The sequence below is a fragment of the Oncorhynchus masou genome, chromosome 11 (genome assembly GCF_036934945.1).
Source record: "Oncorhynchus masou masou isolate Uvic2021 chromosome 11, UVic_Omas_1.1, whole genome shotgun sequence".
Lineage (NCBI taxonomy): Eukaryota > Metazoa > Chordata > Actinopteri > Salmoniformes > Salmonidae > Oncorhynchus > Oncorhynchus masou.
The window spans coordinates 13,975,679-13,991,137 of record NC_088222.1 but is presented as its reverse complement, the minus strand read 5'-3'; the positions used below and the strand labels follow the sequence as shown (position 1 = coordinate 13,991,137).

General features: G+C 37.9%; 1 protein-coding gene across 4 annotated transcripts in view; it reads left to right on the top strand.

Annotated features, from left to right (window-relative positions):
- Nucleotides 1–10,729, top strand: part of LOC135548144 (rab GTPase-activating protein 1-like) — a 137,240-nt gene extending 126,511 nt beyond the window's left edge. For all 4 annotated transcript variants that reach the window (XM_064977447.1, XM_064977450.1, XM_064977446.1 and 1 more), the window contains 3 exons: nucleotides 506–577; nucleotides 4,577–4,774; nucleotides 6,601–10,729. In XM_064977447.1, coding sequence (XP_064833519.1) covers nucleotides 506–577; nucleotides 4,577–4,774; nucleotides 6,601–6,723 — 393 coding nt within the window. In that variant the 3' untranslated portion in view covers nucleotides 6,724–10,729. The remainder of the gene's footprint in view (nucleotides 1–505; nucleotides 578–4,576; nucleotides 4,775–6,600) is intronic.
- Nucleotides 10,730–15,459: the final 4,730 nt, after the last annotated feature.

The window sequence follows — 15,459 nt, the reverse complement described above, 5'->3', positions numbered from 1 at the left end:
TATTTTACCTTTATTTTACTAGGCAAGTCAGTTAAGAACAAATTCTTAGTTTCAATGACGGCCTAGGAACAGTGGGTTAACTGCCTGTTCAGTGGCAGAACGACAGATTTTGTACCTTGTCAGCTCGGGGATTTGAACTTGCAACCTTTCAGTTACTAGTCCAATGCTCTAACCACTAGGCTACACTGCCGTCTGTGGGATGAGCCGTTGTCATCTTTTCACACTTTACAACCTCTCATTTTAGAGACACTCCCCCTACCCCTACACCCTCAGACCTTTGCCTCCCCCTACCCCTACACCCTCAGACCTTTGCCTCCCCCCACCCCTACACCCTCTGACCTTTGCCTCCCCTACACCCTCTGACCTTTGCCTCCCCCCCACCCCTACACCGTCTGACCTTTGCCTCCCCCACACAGTCCAATACGTCCCCACAAGTTTTGTGTGTTATGTGGAGTTGACCTCAGTGCTCTGTTTGACCTTTAGACCTCTGTGTTGATCCCCGTAGATCTGCTCTCAGCTCAGTGAGCGTCTGGAGAAACAGCAGATCGCCAACAAGGGAGAGGTGGAGAAGATCCGGGTGAGTCCCCATCATCACATGACCTGACACACGATCACATGACAGACCGCAATCACATCAAACAATCACGACAATCACATGACAGATATGACTGACCACTGTATTAAAACATGTGACGTCACACAAACAAATGACCGGAATGACACACAATCAATCACATGACATGCAATCACATGACATGACAGAGTACTGTATATGTTGATGCTCTCTTTGTGTGGCTGTGTTTTGTAGTGCTGCTTAGCGAGTTAACATTAGCTGTTTATGTATACATGTTAGTCTCATGTAGAATGTCAAGTGTGTAGTATACATGATTATAGCCTTAGTGTAATTATATTCAGACATTAGTAGTCTTATATTAGGAGTATGATGAAGAATCCATTGCGATTCCATTTTGATGACAAACAGAATAGCCCAGTTCATCGTTTGTGAACAGTGATAGTGGATGGTACAGCCAGGGCAGTAGTGTTTCTCATGTCCAGGCTAGGTGTGGTGATGGGGTGGATGAGAGGGCTCTTGAAGCAGCTGGGGACTGTCTCACCAGTGGAGGAGAGACCCTCACCCTGACACTTAAAAACCTCTTCTCATCCCCTTGCTAGCCTCCTTACAACCACTCTGTCCATTACAGCAGCAGCAGCCTGAATTTACTCAATCCCACACCTCCCGGGGGTGGGGGAGGGGCGGTGCTTATATACTCCCTTAGGACTGACAATAGAACTGTTTTTCCATTTTGAAACCGTAGCCAGTATACGCTCCCTCAAAATAGCCAGCTTTAATCTAAGATCATTCAAGATATGTCATTTATTTTGACGTTTTTGCCAAAGAAATCTTAGTCACGCAATTTTACATCTCTAACTCATATTTCTTTCAGTTAAAAAATGTAAACGAGTAGTCTCTCATTGAATGACAACAAAGATTTGATTGAAGAATCACTACTGTTGACCAGTCAACGACGAAGGGGTGTAGACTTTGGCTTACCCCCAGAAAAAAATGTGTGTGCCCAAAACAAACAAAAACATCACAAAATGTCTTCATAATATATACTCAAACTCTGCCGAGCTGTTTGGTATAGTGTTATAACCTGTACCTGATTTATATAGTGTAGTGTTATAACCTGTACCTGGTTTATATAGTGTAGATTTATATAGTGTAGTGTTATAACCTGTACCTGATTTATATAGTGTAGTGTTATAACCTGTACCTGGTTTATATAGTGTAGTGTTATAACTTGTACCTGATTTATATAGTGTAGTGTTATAACCTGTACCTGGTTTTTATTTAGTGTAGTGTTATAACCTGTATATTTATATAGTGTAGTGTTATAACATGTACCTGATTTATATAGTGTAGTGTTATAACCTTATGTATAGTAATGTAGTGTTATAACCTGTACCTGTGTAGATTTATATAGTGTAGTGTTATAACCTACCTGATTTATATAGTGTAGTGTTATAACATGTACCTGATTTATATATGTGTTATATAACCTGTACCTGTGTAGTGTTTATACCTGGTTTATATAGTAGTGTTATAACCTCTACCTGATTTATATAGTTATATAACCTCTACCTGATTTATATAGTGTAGTGTTATAACCTGTACCTGATTTATATAGTGTAGTGTTATAACCTCTACCTGTGTTATAACCTGTACCTGATTTATATAGTGTAGTGTTATAACCTGTACCTGATTTATGTGGTGTAGATTTATATAGTGTAGTGTTATAACCTGTACCTGATTTATATAGTGTAGTGTTATAACCTGTACCTGATTTATATAGTGTAGTGTTATAACCTGTACCTGATTTATATAGTGTAGTGGAATAACTTGTGTGGTTTATATAGTGTACCTGTTATTTATATTTAGTGTAGTGTTATAACCTGTACCTGATTTATATAGTGTAGTGTTATAATCTGTACCTGATTTATATAGTGTAGTGTTATAACCTGTACCTGATTTATATAGTGTAGTGTTATAACCTGTACCTGATTTATATAGTGTAGTGTTATAACCTGTACCTGATTTATATAGTGTAGTGTTATAATCTGTACCTGATTTATATAGTGTAGTGTTATAACCTGTACCTGATTTATATAGTGTAGTGTTATAACATGTACCTGATTTATATAGTGTAGATTTATATAGTGTAGTGTTATAACCTGTACCTGATTTATATAGTGTAGTGTTATAACCTCTACCTGATTTATATAGTGTAGTGTTATAACCTGTACCTGATTTATATAGTGTAGTGTTATAAACCTGTAGTGTGTTTATATAGTGTAGTGTTATAACCTGTACCTGATTTATATAGTGTAGTGTTATAACCTGTACCTGATTAGTGATTTATATAGTGTAGTGTGTTATAACCCTGTTTATATAGTGTAGATTTATATAGTGTAGTGTTATAACCTGTACCTGATTTATATAGTGTAGATTTATATTTATATAGTGTAGTGTTATAACCTGTACCTGATTTATATAGTGTAGTGTTATAACCTGTACCTGGTGTTATATACCTGATGTAGTGTTATAACCTGTACCTGATTTATATAGTGTAGTGTTATAACCTGTACCTGATTTATATAGTGTAGTGTTATAACCTGTACCTGGTTTATATAGTGTAGTGTTATAACTTGTACCTGATTTATATAGTGTAGATGTATGTAATATAGTGTTATAACCTGTACCTGATTTATGTGGTGTAGATTTATATAGTGTAGTGTTATAACCTGTACCTGATTTATATAGTGTAGTGTTATAACCCTGTATATAGTGTAGTGTTATAACCTGTACCTGATTTATATAGTGTAGTGTTATAACCTGTACCTGATTTATGTTATAACCTGTACCTGATTTATATAGTGTTATAACCTGTACCTGATTTATATAGTGTAGTGTTATAACCTGTACCTGATTTATATAGTGTAGATTTATATAGTGTAGTGTTATAACCTGTACCTGATTTATATAGTGTAGTGTTATAACCTGTACCTGATTTATATAGTGTAGTGTTATAACCTGTACCTGATTTATATAGTGTAGTGTTATAACCTGTACCTGATTTATATAGTGTAGTGTTATAACCTGTACCTGATTTATATAGTGTAGTGTTATAACCTGTACCTGATTTATATAGTGTAGTGTTATAACCTGTACCTGATTTATATAGTGTAGTGTTATAACCTGTACCTGGTTTATATAGTGTAGTGTTATAACCTGTACCTGATTTATATAGTGTAGATGTATAACCTGTACCTGGTTTATATAGTGTAGTGTTATAACCTGTACCTGATTTATATAGTGTAGTGTTATAACCTGTACCTGATTTATATGGTGTAGATTTATATAGTGTAGTGTTATAACCTGTACCTGATTTATATAGTGTAGTGTTATAACCTGTACCTGATTTATATAGTGTAGTGTTATAACCTGTACCTGGTTTATATAGTGTAGTGTTATAACCTGTACCTGATTTATATAGTGTAGTGTTATAACCTGTACCTGATTTATATAGTGTAGTGTTATAACCTGTACCTGATTTATATAGTGTAGTGTTATAACCTGTACCTGAGTGTTATAACCTGTACCTGATTTATATAGTGTAGTGTTATAACCTGTACCTGGTTTATATAGTGTAACCTGTACCTGATTTATATAGTGTAGTGTTATAACCTGTACCTGATTTATATAGTGTTATATACCTGTACCTGATTTATATAGTGTTGTGTTAGTAACCTAACCTGATGTACCTGATTTATATAGTGTAGTGTTATAACCTGTACCTGATTTATATAGTGTAGTGTTATAACCTGTACCTGGTTTATATAGTGTAGTGTTATAATCTGTACCTGGTTTATATAGTGTAGTGGAATAACCTGTAACTTCTAAGGCTGTGAGAAGTACAGTGTCCTCCTTAACAAGTAGGGTCATCTCTAATGGGATAAGGTTAGGGTTCGAGATGCAATGTTGTAACCTGGCCTATGATGTCTCTCTCTCCCCCAGCTGAAGGTGGAGGGCTGTGAGAAGTGCTCTATCCTCTTCAACAAGGAGGGTCGTCTAAAGGCAGTGAGGAAGATGAAGGAGGGCAGCGAGGAAGAGACGGACGAGGAGAAGGAGGGTCTGAAGAACCAGCTCAGAGAGATGGAGCTGGAACTGGCCCAGACCAAACTACAACTGGTGGAGGCAGAGTGCAAGATACAGGTACCGACCCAGACCAATGATACAGGTACTGACCCAGACCAATGATACAGGTACTGACCCAGACCAATGATACAGGTACCGACCCAGACCAATGATACAGGTACCGACCCAGACCAATGATACAGGTACCGACCCAGACCAATGATACAGGTACCGACCCAGACCACTGATACAGGTACTGACCCAGACCAATGATACAGGTACTGACCCAGACCAATGATACAGGTACTGACCCAGACCACTGATACAGGTACTGACCCAGACCAATGATACAGGTACTGACCCAGACCAATGATACAGGTACCGACCCAGACCAATGATACAGGTACCGACCCAGACCAATGATACAGGTACCGACCCAGACCAATGATACAGGTACCGACCCAGACCAATGATACAGGTACCGACCCAGACCACTGATACAGGTACTGACCCAGACCAATGATACAGGTACTGACCCAGACCAATGATACAGGTACTGACCCAGACCACTGATACAGGTACTGACCCAGACCACTGATACAGGTACTGACCCAGACCAATGATACAGGTACTGACCCAGACCAATGATACAGGTACTGACCCAGACCAATGATACAGGTACTGACCCAGACCCTGACCCAGACCAATGATACAGGTACTGACCCAGACCAATGATACAGGTACTGACCCTGACCCTGACCCAGACCAATGATACGGGTACTGACCCTAACCCAGACCAATGATACAGGTACTGACCCAGACCCAGACCAATGATACTGGTACTGACCCAAACCCAGACCAGTGATACAGGTACTGACCCAAACCCAGACCAATGATACAGGTACTGACCCAAACCCAGACCAGTGATACAGGTACTGACCCAAACCCAGACCAATGATACAGGTACAGACCCAGACCAATGATACTGGTACTGACCCAAACCCAGACCAATGATACAGGTACTGACCCTGACCCAGACCAATGATACAGGTACTGACCCAAACCCAGACCAGTGATACAGGTACTGACCCAAACCCAGACCAATGATACTGGTACTGACCCTGACCAATGATACAGGTACTGACCCAGACCCAGACCAATGATACTGGTACTGACCCAGACCAATGATACTGGTACTGACCCAGACCAATGATACAGGTACTGACCCTGACCCAGACCAATGATACAGGTACTGACCCAGACCCAGACCAATGATACAGGTACTGACCCAGACCCAGACCAGTGATACAGGTACTGACCCAAACCCAGACCAATGATACTGGTACTGACCCTAACCCAGACCAATGATACTGGTACTGACCCTAACCCAGACCAATGATACAGGTACTGACCCAGACCAATGATACAGGTACTGACCCTGACCCAGACCAATGATACAGCTACTGACCCTGACCCTAACCCAGACCAATGATACAGGTACTGACCCTAACTCAGACCAATGATACAGGTACTAAGCCTAACCCAGATCAATGATACAGGTTCTGACCCCTGACCCAGACCAATGATACAGGCACTGATCTCAAACCCTGAACCAGACCAATGATACAGGCACTGACCTCTGACCCTAACCCAGACCAATGAACTCACCTGGCTATAGCAACTGAACTCACCTGGCTATAGCAACTGAACTCACCTGGCTATAGCAACTGATGTCTACTGAAATTCTGCTGCTATATCATAACAATTCATGAATTAATTCCTGAAGGGAATTTGAGGCAATACACGTTTGAATGATTTCTAGGCTCAGTCTCCTGTCCCATTACCCCAGGCTAGCTATGCTGCCCCATGCCTAACCTCCTTCCTGTATGTTTTCTTCCCTGCAGGACTTGGAGCACACCCTGGGTCTGGCCCTGAACGAGGTCCAGGCAGCCAAGAAGACCTGGTTCAACAGAACCTTAACCTCCATCAAGACCGTGACCGGAGCACAGGGGAAGGAGACGACCTAACCTGAGACCCACCTCCTCTCCTCCTCGACCACAGACCGTTCCCTGCTGCTCCCAAACCTCGAACCGTTCCTCTCCCAGCCTCCCCCCTCCTCCCCCTGGTCAGGGGTACCAGCCACTAACTTCACCAGAGTGAACCAAACCTCACCACGACAGGAGTTTTAAATAAGGACTGAGTTCAAAGGTACCACTGCCCCAAACTAAATGATATACTTAATTAAAAAAGAAACAGAAAAGAAAATACTTTTCAACATTGGTCTTTATACTACTGATATTTAACAGGTAAGGAAGGAGTTGTAGAGAGTTACCTGAACTGTCCTCTCTCCAGACATGGGAAAGACAGCGCTTCATTATGCTGTCCTCTCTCCAGACATGGGAAAGACAGCGCTTCATTATGCTGTCCTCTCTCCAGACATGGGAAAGACAGCGCTTCGTTTGACTGTCCTTTCTCCAGACATGGGAAAGACAGCGCTTCATTATGCTGTCTTCTCTCCAGACATGGGAAAGACAGCGCTTCATTATGCTGTCCTCTCTCCAGACATGGGAAAGACAGTGCTTCATTTGACTGTCCTCTCTCCAGACATGGGAAAGACAGCGCTTCATTATGCTGTCCTCTCTCCAGACATGGGAAAGACAGCGCTTCATTTGACTGTCCTCTGTCCAGACATAGGAAAGACAGCGCTTCATTTGACTGTCCTCTGTCCAGACATAGGAAAGACAGCGCTTCATTATGCTGTCCTCTCTCCAGACATGGGAAAGACAGCGCTTCATTTGACTGTCCTCTGTCCAGACATGGGAAAGACAGCGCTTCATTTGACTGTCCTCTGTCCAGACATAGGAAAGACAGCGCTTCATTATGCTGTCCTCTCTCCAGACATGGGAAAGACAGCGCTTCATTTGACTGTCCTCTCTCCAGACATGGGAAAGACAGCGCTTCATTTGACTGTCCTCTCTCCAGACATGGGAAAGACAGCGCTTCATTTGACTGTCCTCTGTCCAGACATGGGAAAGACAGCGCTTCATTTGACTGTCCTCTGTCCAGACATAGGAAAGACAGCGCTTCATTTGACTGTCCTCTCTCCAGACATAGGAAAGACAGCGCTTCATTGTGCTGTCCTCTCTCCAGACATGGGAAAGACAGCTCTTCATTATGCTGTCCTCTCTCCAGACATGGGAAAGACAGCGCTTCATTTGACTGTCCTCTCTCCAGACATGGGAAAGACAGCGCTTCATTATGCTGTCCTCTCTCCAGACATGGGAAAGACAGCGCTTCATTATGCTGTCCTCTCTCCAGACATGGGAAAGACAGCGCTTCATTATGCTGTCCTCTCTCCAGACATGGGAAAGACAGCGCTTCATTATGCTGTCCTCTCTCCAGACTACTTGCACCAACAATAACTCCAACTGTAATCTAGGTACTACCAGAGCTAAATAACAGCCTCCTTCTTTTCAAACTGAGCGTTTCTCGTTTCTGATCTATGATACCTTTCTTTTTCTATATATGTGTGACTCTGCTTATGAATAAACATGATGAGTGAAAACTGAGCACACCAGAGTGTATGTATGGGTGTGTTTATTAATGTGTGTGTGAGTGTTAAGGGGAGTGTGAGTGTTCATGTACAGGTAACTGCCAAAATAATGGAAGCGATTAAATGAGGGATAGAAAGTATTTTGAAAGCAGATGCCTCCATACAGGTGTGGTTCTTGAGTTAATTAAGTAATTAACATCCCATCATTATGGCCATGTATTAAAATGCTGGACATGTCATTATTTTGGCTACCATGGCTATACCCCCCCACAGGACACGAGTGATCACTGAATGGTTTTATGAGCATGAAAATGATGTCAACCATACGCCATGGCAGTCTGTCACCAGATCTCAACCCAGTTGAACACTTATGGGAGCTTCTCTAGCGGAGCCTGAGATGGCGTTTTCCATCAACAAAACACCAAGTGATGGAATTTCACTTGTAGAATCTATGCCCTAGGTACGTTGAAGTTGTTCTGGCTCGTGGCGCCCCAGCGCTCTATGAAGACGCTTTATGTTGCCATTTCCTTTATTTTGGCAGTTACCTGTGTGACTGATGATGTTTTGAGTGTGGTGTTCCTGTGAAGTTCAGCAGGATAGGAGCTGGGTGCTGTATAGTGGGCTGAGGGGGAGTTATATGAGGAAGAGTGTCTTACTGATGAAGCCTTGACTTGAAGGTTGAGGGGAACATGGTTAACATTATGTACTGGGTAACGGTAGATATATAAGCAGCAGCCTTGGGTCTGTCCGGTTACTTGGTGTAACCGTATCAAGACAGAGGCCACTAGTGGTTGGTCCTGGCGCTGTCCTCACAGTGCACTTTCTGGGTTGTCCGAGCCTGGCTGGGCTCAAAGCATGGGAGCTCAGTGGCTGGAATTGCAGACAGATAGATGGGTGTGGCCTTCCCTTGCCTCAGACTCCACCCACAGACATAGAACAGAACCTCCCTCTTTGGGACTCCTCCCTCCACGGCTGTGTCCGACATGGCATACTACTGGTCTCCTATCAAAACTATCCTACTATATAGGGACTGGTGTTCCGTCCTCCTCTCTGAGACCAGCTGTTCCTCTGGCTTCTGTACTAGAAGACCCTTCATGACCTCTGACCTCATCAATCAAGTTTATGCCATGTTATCCTAGTCACGGACACCACTCTCCCAACATAGACATAGACGCGTCACAGCCAGCCACCTACCGACCTACACTACTGACAGGGAGAGAAATGGCACACAGGTATTGTCTGGTCGTCAATCACAGGCTGTGTGCTTATGTGGCAGAATGAGTCAGTGGTCATCAAAGGTCAGGGTTTGTCAGAGGTCAAGCTGGCATTCTCTCTGAAAGAGTCGGGTGCACATTGTTGAATGTTATGAATAGAGCAGTCATGATTCCTCATTCTACATGTAAGAGAGACATGTTTGTTGTTCTACATAATATATTTCTGTCTGAATACTCCGTTAGAGGTCTCTGTCCATATTGGGGAATGTCCTACTCTCTACTGACAGTCTGTGTGTGTGTGGTCGGGGTGGGGACTTTGCACCTTAACATTCATATTTATAATGTATGGTATCTTTCTAAGCTTACTTAAAGGGAAAAATTCACTCTAAACCATTTTTTTGTATTTTTTTCACTAGTCCACTCTTGATACAGTCTCAAAATGTTTTGCATGTCAGCATTCAAGAAGCCAAGTGTCACTTGCCACATCATCAATGCGTTTTGTAGTGTATTTTTCCTTTAAGTCTGTGATGCCAGTGGAAGGAAGGCCTGTGTAATGTACTGAGAACAAAGAGGTCGTTCTGTAAGGCACTGGGTTGTACATAAGAATGATGATAATGATTACGTTTTTAATTTTGTATTTCTACTGCTGTAACTCAACTAAATAATAATGTTGCCTAAAATAACAATGAATTGTTGTACTGTGTTACAGATTAATGATGATCATGACCTACATACAGTACCAGTCAACAGTATGGATACCTACTAATTCCAGGGTTTTTCTTTGTTTTTACTATTTTCTACATTGTAGAATAATAGTGAAGACATCAACACTATGAAATAACACATATGGAATTATGTAGTAACCAAAAAAGTGTTAAACGAGTCAATGTATTTTATATTTGAGATTCTTCAAAGTAGCCACCCTTTACCTTGATGACCTCTTTGCACACTCTTGGCATTCTCTCAACCAGCTTCACCTGGAATGCTTTTCCAGCAGTCTTAAAGGAGTTCCCACATATTTCTAGAAAATAGTACAAATAAAGAAAAACCCTGGAATGAGTAGGTGTGTCCATACCTTTGACTGGTACTGTATGTTCTTTTGCTCCAAAGCTTTCCATCGTCTTGTCAGACAAACTGCTGTCTCATCCATTACATGACAAAATGTACCTTCATCCATCCAACATTTCTGAACGTGTGGAACATTGTAGTGTGTGTTACATTATTGTCTATACTTAATGCATTTTAATATAAAGATGTGAACTCAGACCACTTTGTTGTTTGTTTCATTCTTATTCTCATCCTAATGTATGCATGGATCATACACTTTAGAGGTCAGTCTATTTTTCCTCGTGTCCCTGCGTGTTGCCTGTTCCATAAAGAGTTCTTATCATTCACTGAATTATAGGATCTCTTATGACCTGCTCCATCATCAATAGAAGGAATACCAGAATTTTGTTGCTATAATAATAGTATTAATAGTAATAATAATAATTGTCATAATAATAGCAATAATACTACTAATAATAGTAATAATAACAACAATAATAGTAACAATAGTCATAACAATAATAGTAATAGTCATAATACTAGTCAAAATAGTAATAGGCATATTAATAATTGATAGTCATAATTTTTATTTTTATTTTACCTTTATTTTACTAGGCAAGTCAGTTAAGAACAAATTCTTATTTTCAATGACGGCCTAGGAACAGTGGGTTAACTGCCTGTTCAGGGGCAGAACGACAGATTTTGTACCTTGTCAGCTCAGGGATTTGAGCTTGCAACCTTTCAGTTACTAGTCCAATGCTCTAACCACTAGGCTACGCTGCCGCCCCATAATAATAATAATAGTCATAATAATACGTCATAATAATAAGTATAATAATAAGGCATCAATAATAGTCATAATAAGTCATAATAATAGCCATAACAGTCATAATAATTATAGTCATAATAATAAGTCATCAATAATAATAGTCATACTAATACTAAGCCATAATAATAAGTCAAAATAATAAGTCACAATAAATAAATAGTCATATAATAGCAGTAATAATAAAAGTCATAATAATAGTAATAATGATAATCGTACTATTAATAATAAGTCATAATAACAATAATAATAACAACAGTAATAATAATGATAGTCATAATAATAATAATAATAATAATAATAGCAGTAATAATAATCAGAATGATAACAATAGCCATAATAATAAGTCATACTGATAAAGTATTAATAATAACAGGCATAATAATAAGTCATAATAATAATAGTCATATTAATAATTTTAGTCATAATAATAATAATATTAGTCATAATAAGCATAATAATAATCATAATATTAGTAATAATAGTAATAATAATAATAATATTAGTAATAATAATCATAATAATAATAATATTAGTAATAATAGTAATAGTCATAATAATAATAATAATAATAATATTAGTAATAATAGTCATAATAATAATATTAGTAATACTAGCCATAATAGTAATAATCATAATAATATTAGTAATAATAGTCATAATAGTAATAATCATAATAATAATAGTCATAATAATAATAATATTAGTAATAATAATCATAATAATAGTATTAGTAATAATAACCATAATAATAATATTAGTAATAATAGTCATAATAATAATAATATTAGTCATAATAGTCATAATAATAATAATATTAGTAATAATAGTCATAATAATAGTAATATTAGTAATAATAGTCAATAATAATATTAGTAATAATAATAATATTAGTAATAATAATAACAAGTCATAATAGTCATAATAATAATAATATTAGTAATAATATCCAAAATAATAATATTAGTAATAATAGTCATAATAATAATATTAGTAATAATAGTCATAATAATATCAGTAATAATAGTCATAATAATAGTATTAATAACAACAGTAATAATAATCATAATAATAATATTAGTAATAATAATAATAATAGTCATAATAATAATAATATTAGTAATAATAACCATAATAATAATATTAGTAATAATAATAATAATAATATTAGTAATAATAGTCATAATAGTCATAATAATAATATTAGTAATAATAGTCATAATAATAGTATTAATAACAGCAGTAATAATAATCATAATAATAATAATAATATTAGTAGTAATAATAATATTAGTAATAATAGTAATAATAATAATAATATTAGTAATAATAGTCATAATAATAATAATAATAATATTAGTAATAATAATCATAACCAGCACCTTGGTATCTCAGCTGATCCCTTCTAGTGCTGAAGTCCAAACTCTAGCAGTGATGTTGTTGCTGTTTTGTTGAATGAAAACATTACATCTTAAGCTACCTAAGTGATGTTGTTGCTATTTTATTGAATGAAAACTTCACATCTTAAGCTACCTAAGTGATGTTGCTGAAAAACAATATTTGGCATTTTGTTTTTAGCTTTTATTGTAATATTATACATCTCAATGTTCACTACAAGTATGTATTTCTGTAGCATAATACAACAACACAAACTAAAATGAATTATTCAATTATACATCCATGATATATGTTGTACTGGGGTTCATTGTTTTTCTGATCAACGCTACTTTCCATAGGATGTTTTTTTTCCTCTTCAAATTCCAGAAGGTTGGTTGGTATGGCACAGTCTTATTGTCCACTAGCTGCACTAGCTGCATTCTGTAACAGGCCATTTTATAGATGACCTCATTCTGGAGACTGACATTTGAGATGTTCTCCATCATTTCATTCACCAATTTGTAAGTCGCTCTGGATAAGAGCATCTGCTAAATGACTTAAATGTAAATGTAAATGTAATAATAATAATATTCGTAATAATAGTCATAATAATAATAATATTAGTAATAATAATCCTAATAATAATAATAATATTAGTAATAATAGTCATAATAATAATACTAATATTAGTAATAATAGTCAGAATAATAATAATAATAATAGTCATAATAGTCATAATAGTAATAATAATCATAATAATAATAGTAATAATAGTCATAATAATAATAATATTAGTAATAATAGTCATAATAATAATAGTAATAATAATCATAATAATAATATTAGTACTAATAGGCATAATAATAATAATAATATTAGTAATAATAGTCATCATAATCATAATAATAATATTAGTAATAATAGTCAATAATAATCATAATAATAATAATATTAGTAATAATAGTCATAATAATAATAATATTAGTAATAATAGTCATAATAATAATAATATTAGTAATAATAGTCATAATAATAATCATAATAATAATAATATTAGTAATAATAGTCATAATAATAATAATAATAATAATAGTAATAATAGTCATAATAATAATATTAGTAATAATAATCATAATACTAATAATAATAATATTAGTAATAATAGTCATAACAATTCCCTCCCAGAACACTCCTCCAGCCAGCTAGCTCTGTTACGGTAGGCCTGTGATGAAAACGCAGACATTAATCCTTTGGTGAACATTGGTATAGGTTGTCATCTACACTTCGGTCCGCAGGTAGTATAACTTTTCATTACATTTTCATTGCATTTCATTATAGTACAACGGTTTGATTTGTCTAATCTTAGCAATTCCTTCTTAGCTAGCTACTTAGCCGTCTTTGTATCAAAGATAATTGCGTAATTATCGTATTTCGTCGTCCTAACGTAGTCTACACTGCTATCTGCCCAGCAGCTAGCTAATCGTCCACCGTCTACCAGCACTGTAGAAACTATTACACTCAACTGAACGACTCGATTAGTGTAGTGTTAGCTAGCTACATAGTTGTCTTTGCTGTCTTCGTATCCAAGATAATTGTGTAGTTTAGAGTGTGTAGACTTAGAGTGATTATCTTAATTTACCGAGGTTAGCTAGCCAGCTATTTGTCGTCCTTAACGTAGGTGATACTGCTAGCTAGCTAGCCAACAGCTAGCCAACGTCTACCGAATAAGAACTTCAACAACCCGGTCAACATTCCGCTTCGCTCCACAGGTAGTATTTCATTTTCATTTCACTTCATTACAGTACAACGGTTTGATTTGTTTGATCGTAGCTAGCTAGCTACATAGCCGTCTTTGTATCTAAGACAATTGTGTAGTCTAGAGCGATTTTCTAGGTTAGCTAGCCAGCTATTGTCGTTCTTTTAACGTAACGTAACGTAATCAACACTGCTAGCTAGCCGGCTAGCCCCCGAATAGCAGCACTGTAGAAACTATTACACTCGACGGAACGACTTGATTAGTGTAGTGTCAACAACGCAGCCACTGCCTGCTAGCCTACAAAGTCAACAACGCAGCCACTGCCAGCTAGCCTACTCCAGCAGTACTGTATCATTTCAATCATTTTAGTCAATAAGATTCTTGCTACGTAAGCTTAACTTTCTGAACATTCGAGACGTGTAGTCCACTTGTCATTCCAATCTCATTTGCATTAGCGTAGCCTCTTCTGTAGCCTGTCAACTATGTGTCTATCTATCCCTGTTCTCTCCTCTCTGCACAGACCATACAAACGCTCCACACCGCGTGGCCGCGGCCACCCTAATCTGGTGGTCCCTGCGCGCACGACCCACGTGGAGTTCCAGGTCTCCGGTAGCCTCTGGAACTGCCGATCTGCGGCCAACAAGGCAGAGTTCATCCCAGCCTATGCCTCCCTCCAGTCCCTCGACTTCTTGGCACTGACGGAAACATGGATCACCACAGATAACACTGCTACTCCTACTGCTCTCTCTTCGTCCGCCCACGTGTTCTCGCACACCCCGAGAGCTTCTGGTCAGCGGGGTGGTGGCACCGGGATCCTCATCTCTCCCAAGTGGTCATTCTCTCTTTCTCCCCTTACCCATCTGTCTATCGCCTCCTTTGAATTCCATGCTGTCACAGTTACCAGCCCTTTCAAGCTTAACATCCTTATCATTTATCGCCCTCCAGGTTCCTCGGAGAGTTCATCAATGAGCTTGATGCCTTGATAAGCTC